At 28.0% G+C, this 11,289-nt stretch overlaps 1 protein-coding gene across 2 annotated transcripts; it reads right to left on the bottom strand.

Moving 5' to 3' along the window:
- Positions 1–1,358: 1,358 nt before the first annotated feature.
- LOC103313380 (hypothetical protein) lies at positions 1,359–10,878 on the bottom strand. Of its 2 annotated transcripts, none has more exons than XM_008196467.3 (4): positions 10,819–10,878; positions 2,866–3,035; positions 2,606–2,820; positions 1,359–1,680 (listed from the first exon to the last, which is right to left on the bottom strand). In XM_008196467.3, exons 2-4 carry the CDS (start codon positions 2,945–2,947, stop codon positions 1,393–1,395), a joined length of 585 nt encoding a protein of 194 aa, XP_008194689.1. In that variant the 5' UTR covers positions 2,948–3,035; positions 10,819–10,878; the 3' UTR covers positions 1,359–1,392. The 2 variants fall into 2 exon arrangements, with proteins under 2 accessions (XP_008194689.1, XP_015836396.1); XM_015980910.2 differs by having other exon boundaries at positions 2,866–3,046; positions 10,819–10,857.
- Between the last annotated feature and the right edge of the window lie 411 nt (positions 10,879–11,289).

Here is an 11,289-nt window from a genome sequence, read left to right as displayed (position 1 = left end):
TTATATACAGGGTGGTGAACCAAAGTTATATTTTTTTAAATGAAACACTCTATATATTTTTCCATAATTAGATTCTACGTAAAAAATAATGTAACTTTGTAGAAATTATTATGGGTCTATTTCTTTTCGTTTTGGAATTATTCAACTTTTTGTTATAAAAAAGACCAATTTTTGAAAAATTACTGCAAAGTCGCCTATGAATATTTACCGGCAAATTTGCAATAGAAAAACTCAGAATAACTTGAAGTCTTAGCAAATAGTCGACTTTTGGATGAAACACGCAGATATTGTACAGGGTGTGCCAAAACGCAAAAAGTTAAATAACTCATTTTTTTATATAGAACACCATGTATTTCGTTACACGTACCGATAGCATTTTTCATAAGCTTAAAAATGATATGCGGTTTGTATAACAAATTTGAATTATGTCTTTAAATTGTTCAAAAAAATATATATTTTTTGTTTTTTTATAATGGTTGCTAAGTGAAATTATTTATGTACTAAATAATAATTAAATTACTAATGGAATTTGACTAATATAAATTACCATTTGACTTATCAGATTCTAGGCTAAGAAATTTTCTTGTAATAAAATATATTTTTTTGAAAAAATTTGAAAAATATCCTAAATTTGTAATGCAAGCCTCACATTATTAGAAAGCTTATTAAAAATGTTATCGATATATGAAAAAAAAAATACATGGTGTTCTATATGAAAAATCTGAGTTATTTAACTTTTTGCTTTTTGGCACACCCTGTATATTAAATTATTTTTTGCGTAAAATCTAATTATGCAAAAATATATACGGTGTTCCATTTAAAAAAATATAACTTTGATTCATCACCCTGTATACATAAAAAAAATATAAAAACAGTTTTAGTTTGTGTAATTTATTCCGATTTATTATTAAATTATTACATTATTTTAATAAAATTTGATTGTGCTTTTTTCGTATTTCTATTGAATTGAATTGAATTAACTGGTAATTGAATAAATGTTGGGTGACCGTTTTTCCCTTGTAAAGTTTCTCATCGAATCTGGTTTTGTCAAAGTTTCGATTTCAATTACAATTGAACGAATAAATAAACTAGTTGAACGAGTAACAATTCTCACGTAGGTATATATCTGGAAATAAAATCTCGAAATTCCGGAAAGGGGGTGAATCTACCCTTTGCCACTTTAATGCAATTTCGTCCAAGTCGCTTCAAGAACAGGTTAACCCATTGAGGGCAAATAACATTAGAGATCCCCAACCTTTGGGCTATACAAGTTATGGTCAAGAAATGGGGTCATTAAGTCCGCACACTTGTCCAAGACCTGCCCGGACAAAGGGAACGAACTTCAGGCAAAGAAATCGTTTCCAGTACAATTATTTTTTAATTTTAAATGCTTTACATTTCGCTTAACTGGCCTTTTATCTTGTAGTCACAATTAAACGTTAACACTTCATACTCCATAAACTGAGCAAAAACGTTTCCTTCAGGCACGTACAATCCTTGATAGATAAATTTGTGTGGAAAAACTTTTCCAACGAGCGTTCCTCCGTATTTTCTGATTCTTCCAATGTACAAATCTTGGCCTAAAACCTTACCGCCGTTGACCAGATGGGGCACAAGGGCCAAGTCTTCACTTTTCGTCTCAACCCATTTAAACGCCTTCCCATCACGCGAACACAAAATCTGAAATATTTTTTTCTTTAAACTGTGATTAAAAAGATACAAGTTTCGTTTTTGACCGTCTTTTGTTTTTGACTTAAGTATAAAAAACTGATATTTCAGCGAAACCTTTTTAAAAATTCACATTCGAAAAGTTTGTGTTTTCTGAATTGGAAAATATATAAATACAGTTTGATGTTTTTATATACTTTTGATCAAAATATATTTAAAATATTTGATAGTAGTTGGCCATGGAAAAACTGTTTTACACAAAAGGTGTGAATTATATAGAAGTTTAGTGAATACTTATATTTGATACTTACTATTTTTATATACTTTTGATAAATTGATTTATATTTATTGATTTATACTTTTGATTGATATTTAAAATATTTGATAGTAGTCGGCCATGGGAAAATTATTTCACATAAATGGTGTAAATAATTTAAAAGATTTGTGAACGGTTATTAAAGTAAAGACACTCTTTATTTACATAGAATTTAATAATCTTGTTAACGATTTTTTTAATCATTTGTTTAGATTTTAATTTTTTATATAGGATTCATAGTTGGCTACGACTTTTTCGAAAAGCTTATTTTTTCTGAATTCAAGAATGTATAAATAAAGTTTGATATTTTTGTATACTTTTGATAAAAAATATATTTAAAATTTTTAATAGTAGTTGGCTGTGGAAAAATTATTTCACATAAAAGGTTTGAATAACCTAGAAGTTTTGTAAACGGTTATAAAGTTAAATATGTGGAATTATAAAAAAACAATGGTAAAAAAACTATATATATATACTTGTTGGGAATATATTTTTCGTAGTTTTTATTGAAAATCTAAATACTTCTCATGGCTTGCTATAAAGAAAAATCAAAATATTAACTCGTTTTTCTCTAAATTTCTTAAATACTAGTATGTATAAGAAATGATTAAAAAAACTTACATTTACAACAGTAAAGGGGTCATTTTTGACCTCTTTGGCCAATCCTAGCGAGGTGATTCTAACATATTTTTTTTCGTGGATGAGCATTCCGACGTAAATTTCATTGATTAGTTTTAACTGAACCAAAGCAAGGAAGAACAATTCACCCTCTGGGGTCACACCTCCTAAAACTGCCTCGGAAGGAGTTGTGCCATTGTATAAAGTCCAATAGTAACCTGGAAAAAATTACAAAAAAAATTTCCTAATAATTTGAAACTTACTGCAATTTCCTGAGGTTACGGTGATGTCGGAGAAAACTCCAGGAACAAGGAGTGAAAGCAGGACCAGTGCCCCAAATGCCATTTTAATTGATGAATGGTTCCATGTGTTTACATCGTTGATTTGGCAATTGGGGAAATGAATAAATGGGCCGGGGGTCAATTAATGTGACCTGGAAAAAATCTGATTTGATTCAATTGAATGTATTACTCCCATAAACAAGTATTGTAACAATAATTAACTAAACTTTTTTTAAAATAAAAAATACATAGTGTTTTAAAATGATTGTTAGGCATCAAGAATCAAAATAAAAACAGATTGTGTAACAATTTACATTTAAAGACGGTTTTTGTTTGATTGGTATTTTCTGACCTGACCACACCAATAATATATTAACTGTATAAAGTTTACTTTAAGTTTGAGGTTTTTTGGACAAAATTTACCAAAATAATTGAGTTTTTAGCTTAAATTTTGTTCCAGGCAAAAAATGCTAAAACGCTTAATTTAGTAGTTTTTGTGCAAAAATACTTAAAAAACTTGAAAAAAATATAAACACCTTTTATGTGAAATAATTTTTCCATGGCCAACTACTATCAAATATTTTAAATATATTTCGTATCAAAAGTATATAAAAATGTCAAACTATATTCATATATTTAAATCGTTATGTTCACAGAACTTTTGGATTATTCACACCTTTTAAGTGAAATAATTTTTCCATGGCCAACTACTATCAAATATTTTAAATATATTTCTTATCAAAAGTATATAAAAATTTCAAACTATATTCATATATTTAAATCGTTATGTTCACAGAACTTTTGGATTATTCACACCTTTTAAGTGAAATAATTTTTCCATGGCCAACTATTATCAAATATTTTAAATATATTTCTTATCAAAAGTATATAAAAATTTCAAACTATATTTATATATTTAAATCGTTATGTTCACAGAACTTTTGGATTTTTCAGACTTTTTAAGTGAAATGATTTTTCCATGGCCAACTACTATCAAATATTTTAAATATATTTCTTATCGAAAGTATATAAAAATTTCAAACTATATTTATACATTTAAATCGTTATGTTCAGAGAACTTTTGGATTATTCACACCTTTTAAGTGAAATAATTTTTCCATGGCCAACTACTATCATATATTTTAAATATATTTCTTATCGAAAGTATATAAAAATTTCAAACTATATTTATACATTTAAATCGTTATGTTCACAGAACTTTTGGATTATTCACACCTTTTAAGTGAAATAATTTTTCCATGGCCAACTACTATCAAATATTTTAAATATATTTCTTATCGAAAGTATATAAAAATTTCAAACTATATTTATATATTTAGATCGTTATGTTCACAGAACTTTTGGATTATTCACACCTTTTAAGTGAAATGATTTTTCCATGGCCAACTACTATCAAATATTTTAAATATATTTCTTATCAAAAGTATATAAACATGTCAAACTATATTTATACATTTAAATCGTTATGTTCACAGAACTTTTGGACTATTTACACCTTTTAAGTGAAATAATTTTTCCATAGCCAACTACTATCCAATACTTTAAATATATTTTTTATCAAAAGTATATAAAAATTTCAACTATATTTATATATTTAAATCGTTATGTTCACAGAACTTTTGGATTATTCACACCTTTTAAGTGAAATAATTTTTCCATGGCCAACTACTATCAAATATTTTAAATATATTTCTTATCAAAAGTATATAAAAATGTCAAACTATATTTATATATTTAAATCGTTATGTTCAGAGAACTTTTGGGTTATTCACACCTTTTAAGTGAAATAATTTTTCCATGGCCAACTACTATCAAATATTTTAAATATATTTCTTATCAAAAGTATATAAAAACTTCAAACTATATTTATATATTTAAATCGTTATGTTCACAGAACTTTTGGATTATTCACACCTTTTACGTGAAATAATTTTTCCATGGCCAACTACTATCAAATATTTTAAATATGTTTTTTATTACATTAAAGTATATAATTTCTGTCTTTTTGCAATATTAAAAAAAAAAACAGAAATAAGGAAATAATTGATGATTCTAAGTGAGTAAGCCGAGGCGAAGCCGAGTTAATTAAAAAAATAATAATCGTGTCAGACAATCTCTTTGAAGTTTCGTCCCCGATTAATTGCGTGTTTCCTGCGGCATGCAGATAACAATCATTTCCCAATCATATAAGGGTGTCGTTTTTCTTGGTTCCAAGTTGCAAAATGGCGTCGGCAACCTTATCAGTTTACAATATACACACACACATAGCGGAGAATAAAGTGTATCGAAGCAAGCGGTGGCGCATAATTAATCATAATATTCGGAATTTCACCCTGACAGCCCCGCTCCGCCAGCGTCAGCCTCGCTTACTTAAGGTTTATGTAATTTCCTTAGAGCGAACCTGAGCTCTCTCTCCCCGAAATAAAGCCACCCCTGAACCCACCCCCAAAGCACCGCCACCCCAAAAACGGGATATATTATAGAGGGAAATATCTGGCCGTCTCTTTCTTGCCTCCTACCCCGGACACGACTCCCCCTCGACGCACACTTCCACTGAGCTTTCAAAATGGCTTCCATGCAAATTACATAGAAAACTTAAGACAACGCGGATATTGAGTTAACACTTTGCAGACGAACGAACCGAACGCCTTATTACATTGCGACATAAAGCGCACTTTTGGTCGGCCAACCGATTGGATTCAGGATAAGCGTGCATTTTAACGTTTAGTCAAAGAATTTTTTGTCTCTGCTCCTGAGGAAGGGGCGAAAAAACGAACATAAAGTGTTTTTTACAGAAAAAATACAACTTTATTTATTCAAACTAACAGAGTTTTATTTTACTTTAAAATCGTTCACAAAACTTCTAGAAATAATTTTTCCACGGCCAACTACTACCAAATATTTTAAATATATTTTGTATCAAAAGTATATAAAAATATCAAACTGTATTTATACATTTTATATGTGAATCTCATTCAAACAGCTTACTTAGCAAATGATTGAAAAAAATGGTTGACAACAATTCTCTGTAAAAAAGTGGCTTTACTTTAATAAGGGTGTACAAAACTAGTCTAGTCTTCTAGTCTATTGACACCTTCTATGTAAAATAATTTTTCTACGGCAGTTGGCCGTAGTAGTTGATTATCAAATATTTTATATCAAAATGTGAAAAGTTTAATTTGTTTTCTATTCAGAAAAAAAAGCTTTTCGAAAATGTCATAGCCAACTATGAATTTTATTCAAAGAAGTAAAACTTTATGTTACTACAGCGAAACAAATTAAAAAAATTAGAAAACCTTCGGATTATCCGCACTTTTTTATGAAATAATTATTTCCCAGTCTACTGTTCAATTAAATATTTGAAATATATTATGTTTCAAAAGTATATTGAAATATCAAGATATATTTATATACTTTACAATTCAAAAAAATTAGCCTTTTACTAATGTCATAGCCAACTATGAATCTCCTTGAAAAATAAATATTTATTTTATTAGATACAGTTAAACAAATGATTAAAAAAATGTTGTCTGCATTATTAAAATCTTTGCAGAAAAGTGTCTTTACTTTAACAGCCGTTCATAAAACCCAAATAATGTTTCCAGGGCCAACTGTGAAATATTTTAAATATATTTTTTATCAAAAGTATATGAAAATATCAAACTGTACTTATATATTTTCTAGTTCAGAAAAAAATAAGCTTTTCGAAAATGTCATAGCCAACTATGAATTTTATTCAAAGAAGTAAAACTTATGTTACTACAGCTAAACAAATTAAAAAAAATTAGAAAACCTTCAGATTATCCGCACTTTTTTATGAAATAATTATTTCACGGCCAACTATTCAATTAAATATTTGAAATATATTATTTATCAAAAGTATATCAAAATATCAAGATGTATTTATATACTTTTCAATTCAAAAAAATGAGCTTTTAACTAATGTCATAGCCAACTATGAATCTCCTTGAAAAATAAATATTTATTTTATAAGATACAGTTAAACAAATGATTCAAAAAATGTTGTCTGCATTATTAAAATTTTTGTAGAAAAGTGTCTATACTTTAACAGCCGTTCATAAAACCCAAATAATGTTTCCAGGGCCAACTGTGAAATATTTTAAATATATTTTTTATCAAAAGTATATGAAAATATCAAACTGTACTTATATATTTTCTAGTTCAGAAAAAAATAAGCTTTTCGAAAATGTCTTAGCCAACTATGACTTTTATTCAAAGAAGTAAAACTTATGTTACTACAGCTAAACAAATTAAAAAAAATTAGAAAACCTTCGGATTATCCGCACTTTTTTATGAAATAATTATTTCACGGCCAACTATTCAATTAAATATTTGAAATATATTATTTATCAAAAGTATATCAAAATATCAAGATGTATTTATATACTTTTCAATTCAAAAAAATGAGCTTTTAACTAATGTCATAGCCAACTATGAATCTCCTTGAAAAATAAATATTTATTTTATAAGATACAGTTAAACAAATGATTCAAAAAATGTTGTCTGCATTATTAAAATTTTTGTAGAAAAGTGTCTATACTTTAACAGCCGTTCATAAAACCCAAATAATGTTTCCAGGGCCAACTGTGAAATATTTTAAATATATTTTTTATCAAAAGTATATGAAAATATCAAACTGTACTTATATATTTTCTAGTTCAGAAAAAAATAAGCTTTTCGAAAATGTCTTAGCCAACTATGACTTTTATTCAAAGAAGTAAAACTTATGTTACTACAGCTAAACAAATTAAAAAAAATTAGAAAACCTTCGGATTATCCGCACTTTTTTATGAAATAATTATTTCACGGCCAACTATTCAATTAAATATTTGAAATATATTATTTATCAAAAGTATATCGAAATATCAAGATGTATTTATATACTTTACAATTCAAAAAAATGAGCTTTTTACTAATGTCATAGCCAACTATGAATCTCCTTGAAAAATAAATATTTATTTTATTAGATACAGTTAAACAAATGATTAAAAAAATGTTGTCTGCATTATTAAAATTTTTGTAGAAAAGTGTCTATACTTTAACAGCCGTTCATAAAACCCAAATAATGTTTCCAGGGACAACTGTGAAATATTTTAAATATATTTTTTATTAAAAGTATATGAAAATATCAAACTGTATTTATATATTATCTAGTTCAGAAAAATATAAGCTTTTCGAAAATGTCTTAGCCAACTATGACTTTTATTCAAAGAAGTAAAACTTATGTTACTACAGCTAAACAAATTAAAAAAATTAGAAAACCTTCGGATTATCTGCACTTTTTTATGAAATAATTATTTCACGGCCAACTATTTAATTAAATATTTGAAATATATTATTTATCAAAAGTATATCGAAATATCAAGATGTATTTATATACTTTACAATTCAAAAAAATGAGCTTTTTACTAATGTCATAGCCAACTATGAATCTCCTTGAAAAATAAATATTTATTTTATTAGATACAGTTAAACAAATGATTAAAAAAATGTTGTCTGCATTATTAAAATCTTTGCAGAAAAGTGTCTTTACTTTAACAGCCGTTCATAAAATACAAATAATGTTTCCATGGCCAACTGTGAAATATTTTAAATATATTTTTTATCAAAAGTATATGAAAAAATCAAACTGTACTTATATATTTTCTAGTTCAGAAAAAAATAAGCTTTTCGAAAATGTCATAGCCAACTATAAAAAATGCCGTTTTGACAAAATTATTTGGTATTAAATGGACTCAAGGATGTGTTTTTCTCTAAACCTCTTAGATTAAAAAATCGCCTATTCGTATTGAAATTTTCAAGATTATTTAAAAAAAATCGCCAATTTTGTTCGCCAGTTGGAACAAAGAAATCAATCTCTGTTTGAAAATCAGATTGCGTCCGAAATCCCTCTCCGCCCAGCCATTTCGCATCCCTTCAATTAGGTCTAAAACACATAAAACCTGTGTGTGCTCTAAATTCCGGCGTCTAGTACCTTATTTGCAACGTTGGCCGTTTTCATTAATAGCAGAGTCTTAAAGGGCATAATGGCGTTCGTAAATTTAATGGTTTAGGTTTCGTCCCGTATTACATTCACTAACTTAACCTTAGGTAAAATCTTGTATAATTTATTGTATTTCTCCCCTACTAAGTTAATAGTATCGTTTTATCATTTAAATTGGCAAAGTTCCAGTTTACAAACGGCGAAAAGGGAAAGATCTCTCTCTCAACCGGAGAGAGAATATTACGCTAATCCTTGCGAGGACCTCCCCTATCACTGCTAAATTAAACCACTCAAGCAAAAATTCACCTTTTTGTGGAAATACACGTGGATTTAGGGCTGAATTTCGATCGGAAACGGCGATAAGAGCCGATCTAAGGGAAGTGTTTGCACAGGTTGCTGCGTCTTTGGAGTAATTCAACATCCAACAAAATCTTAAAGCAATGTTTTAACTGAACGTTTCAAGATTATTAATTAATTATTATTATTCATAAAATAATTTTTTATTTCCTAAGTCTTTGATATCCTATTTCTTGATGCTTGGTGGATATTTTGAAACACTCCATATACATTTTATAGTACAATATCATACGGAATAATTATTCAAAATGAAGACGAGAACAAAAGTCACCAAAAAAATAAAACTGGTTAGTATTATTAAACAATATTGAGTTAACAATAATTAAGGCCCAACTAAAAAAAAAGTAGTTAGGTATTCTGTGTACAGTCACGATCAAAAAGAATGACAACTGTTTAACATTTCTCAATACGAAACGTCAAATTATTTTTAATAGATTTAAAGCAATTTTAAGCCTTATTGCGTCTAATTAGAAAAATAAAATGTTGTATTTAACTCGTGTTCATTCGTGGTTTAATATTCTACTCGTAAAACAAAGCGCCCGACTTACATCAAAACTTGCAAAATAAGTAACTATTAGATAATAAATTTCAACAAACAAGTTATCTAAAAGTACTATCTAAAAGTACACATTAACCGTATCATATCGAAAAGACTGCAGTTATAGGGGTGTCATTCTTTTTGGTCGTGACTGTACTTAGGTCAACATATTTGAGAAGTTGAAAACAGACAAAGTTATTTGTATAATAAAACTGTAAATTAAAAATTAAAAAGCGACTCAAAAATATTGAAAACTAACTAACAATAATAAAAAAAATCGACAGGTTAAAAATTGCTCAAATTATTAATATTATCTAAAGTTTTGGCTAACAACTTATAAAAAAATAAAAAATTGTAATCGATAATCATAAGGTCCTAGATAGTAGTTTTTTGACCTTGAAAAACGTCAAAATGACAAAATTTTAAAGTGTCAATGTCACAAAAAAAAGTTAGTTTTTTTGTCAAGTTTTCAATTTTAAAGTTAAAAATGTATTAAACTGTTTTCAGTTTCAACGAAATCCTTAAAAAAAGTTTACTTTTATCGATTTTTCCAGAGAAAACGTAACAAATTCTAATTTAACGTTTTAATTATTTCAAATGATTATCGTTCAAGATCAAAGACTTTAAGTTAATTTGTTATCAACAAATGTGAGAGATTAAAGCTTTAAGAACGTTCTAAAACTTGAAGATTATGTTTAAATTCTTCATTTTTATTTGTAGTATTTTTTGTTATTATTTTTTTTTAGTTTTTTTAAAACACCTTGTTTATTTTTTTTATTTTAAATTTTTAAATACGTAAAGTTATCCAATTCTTGAGTAATTTTGTATACGTTTACGAATATTAAGAACTCACTCTGTACAAAAAATATTATTATGAACTGTCATGCATCAAGGTAATATTTTTGGGGTTGTAAATGTAATTTTTTGGAAAAAAATGGAAAAATAAACATAAATTTTTACTTAATTTCCGTGTCCAATTTAATAAAACCACCACGAAATCACTTTTTTGCCTCACCTCCACTTCCGGTGCACATCCCACAGCCACCACCATTCATCACCCGGTGAATGAAGCTCTCTGGAAAAAAATTATTAAAAAGCTCCATCAAGAGCCCGTTTTTATTCTTTCACACATGCGCCCTTCAGCGTATGGATTCTTTCATTTTTGCCCGTTTTATTATTGCCTGCTGTCTCCCTTCGACGCTCGCAAATCCTCCACCAAGTGTGAGAGAGATAGATAACACCAACCGGAGATTTATAGTCCGGTGAATGAAAACACAGTGGAAAACAGGAATGTTGTTTGCGGTAATCGGTCCGGATTTTTACACCAGACCTCGACAAACAATTAATTAATCGGCGTCGGGATGGGGCGGAAAAGCGCTTTTAATTAACTTGTTTGTCGAGCTTTTTACCGCTTTTTACAGCCGGGAGCTTTTTGCGGATTTTGAGGGCTTTTTCACGCCGTTCGACCGTGAAATGGACGCGATTA

The sequence above is a fragment of the Tribolium castaneum genome, chromosome 8 (genome assembly GCF_031307605.1).
Source record: "Tribolium castaneum strain GA2 chromosome 8, icTriCast1.1, whole genome shotgun sequence".
NCBI classification, from domain to species: Eukaryota; Metazoa; Arthropoda; class Insecta; order Coleoptera; family Tenebrionidae; genus Tribolium; species Tribolium castaneum.
The sequence above is the reverse complement of the archived record's forward strand: the minus strand, read 5'-3'. Positions and strand labels throughout refer to the sequence as shown.

Coding starts and splice junctions, on each gene's coding strand:
- LOC103313380 (XM_008196467.3), bottom strand. CDS start 2,947: ATGGCATTTGGGGCACTGGTCCTGCTTTCACTCCTTGTTCCTGGAGTT. Junction 2,821..2,865: donor CGTAACCTCAGGAAATTGCA/GTAAGTTTCAAA, acceptor AATTTTTTCCAG/GTTACTATTGGACTTTATAC. Junction 1,681..2,605: donor ACCCCTTTACTGTTGTAAAT/GTAAGTTTTTTT, acceptor AAAATATTTCAG/ATTTTGTGTTCGCGTGATGG.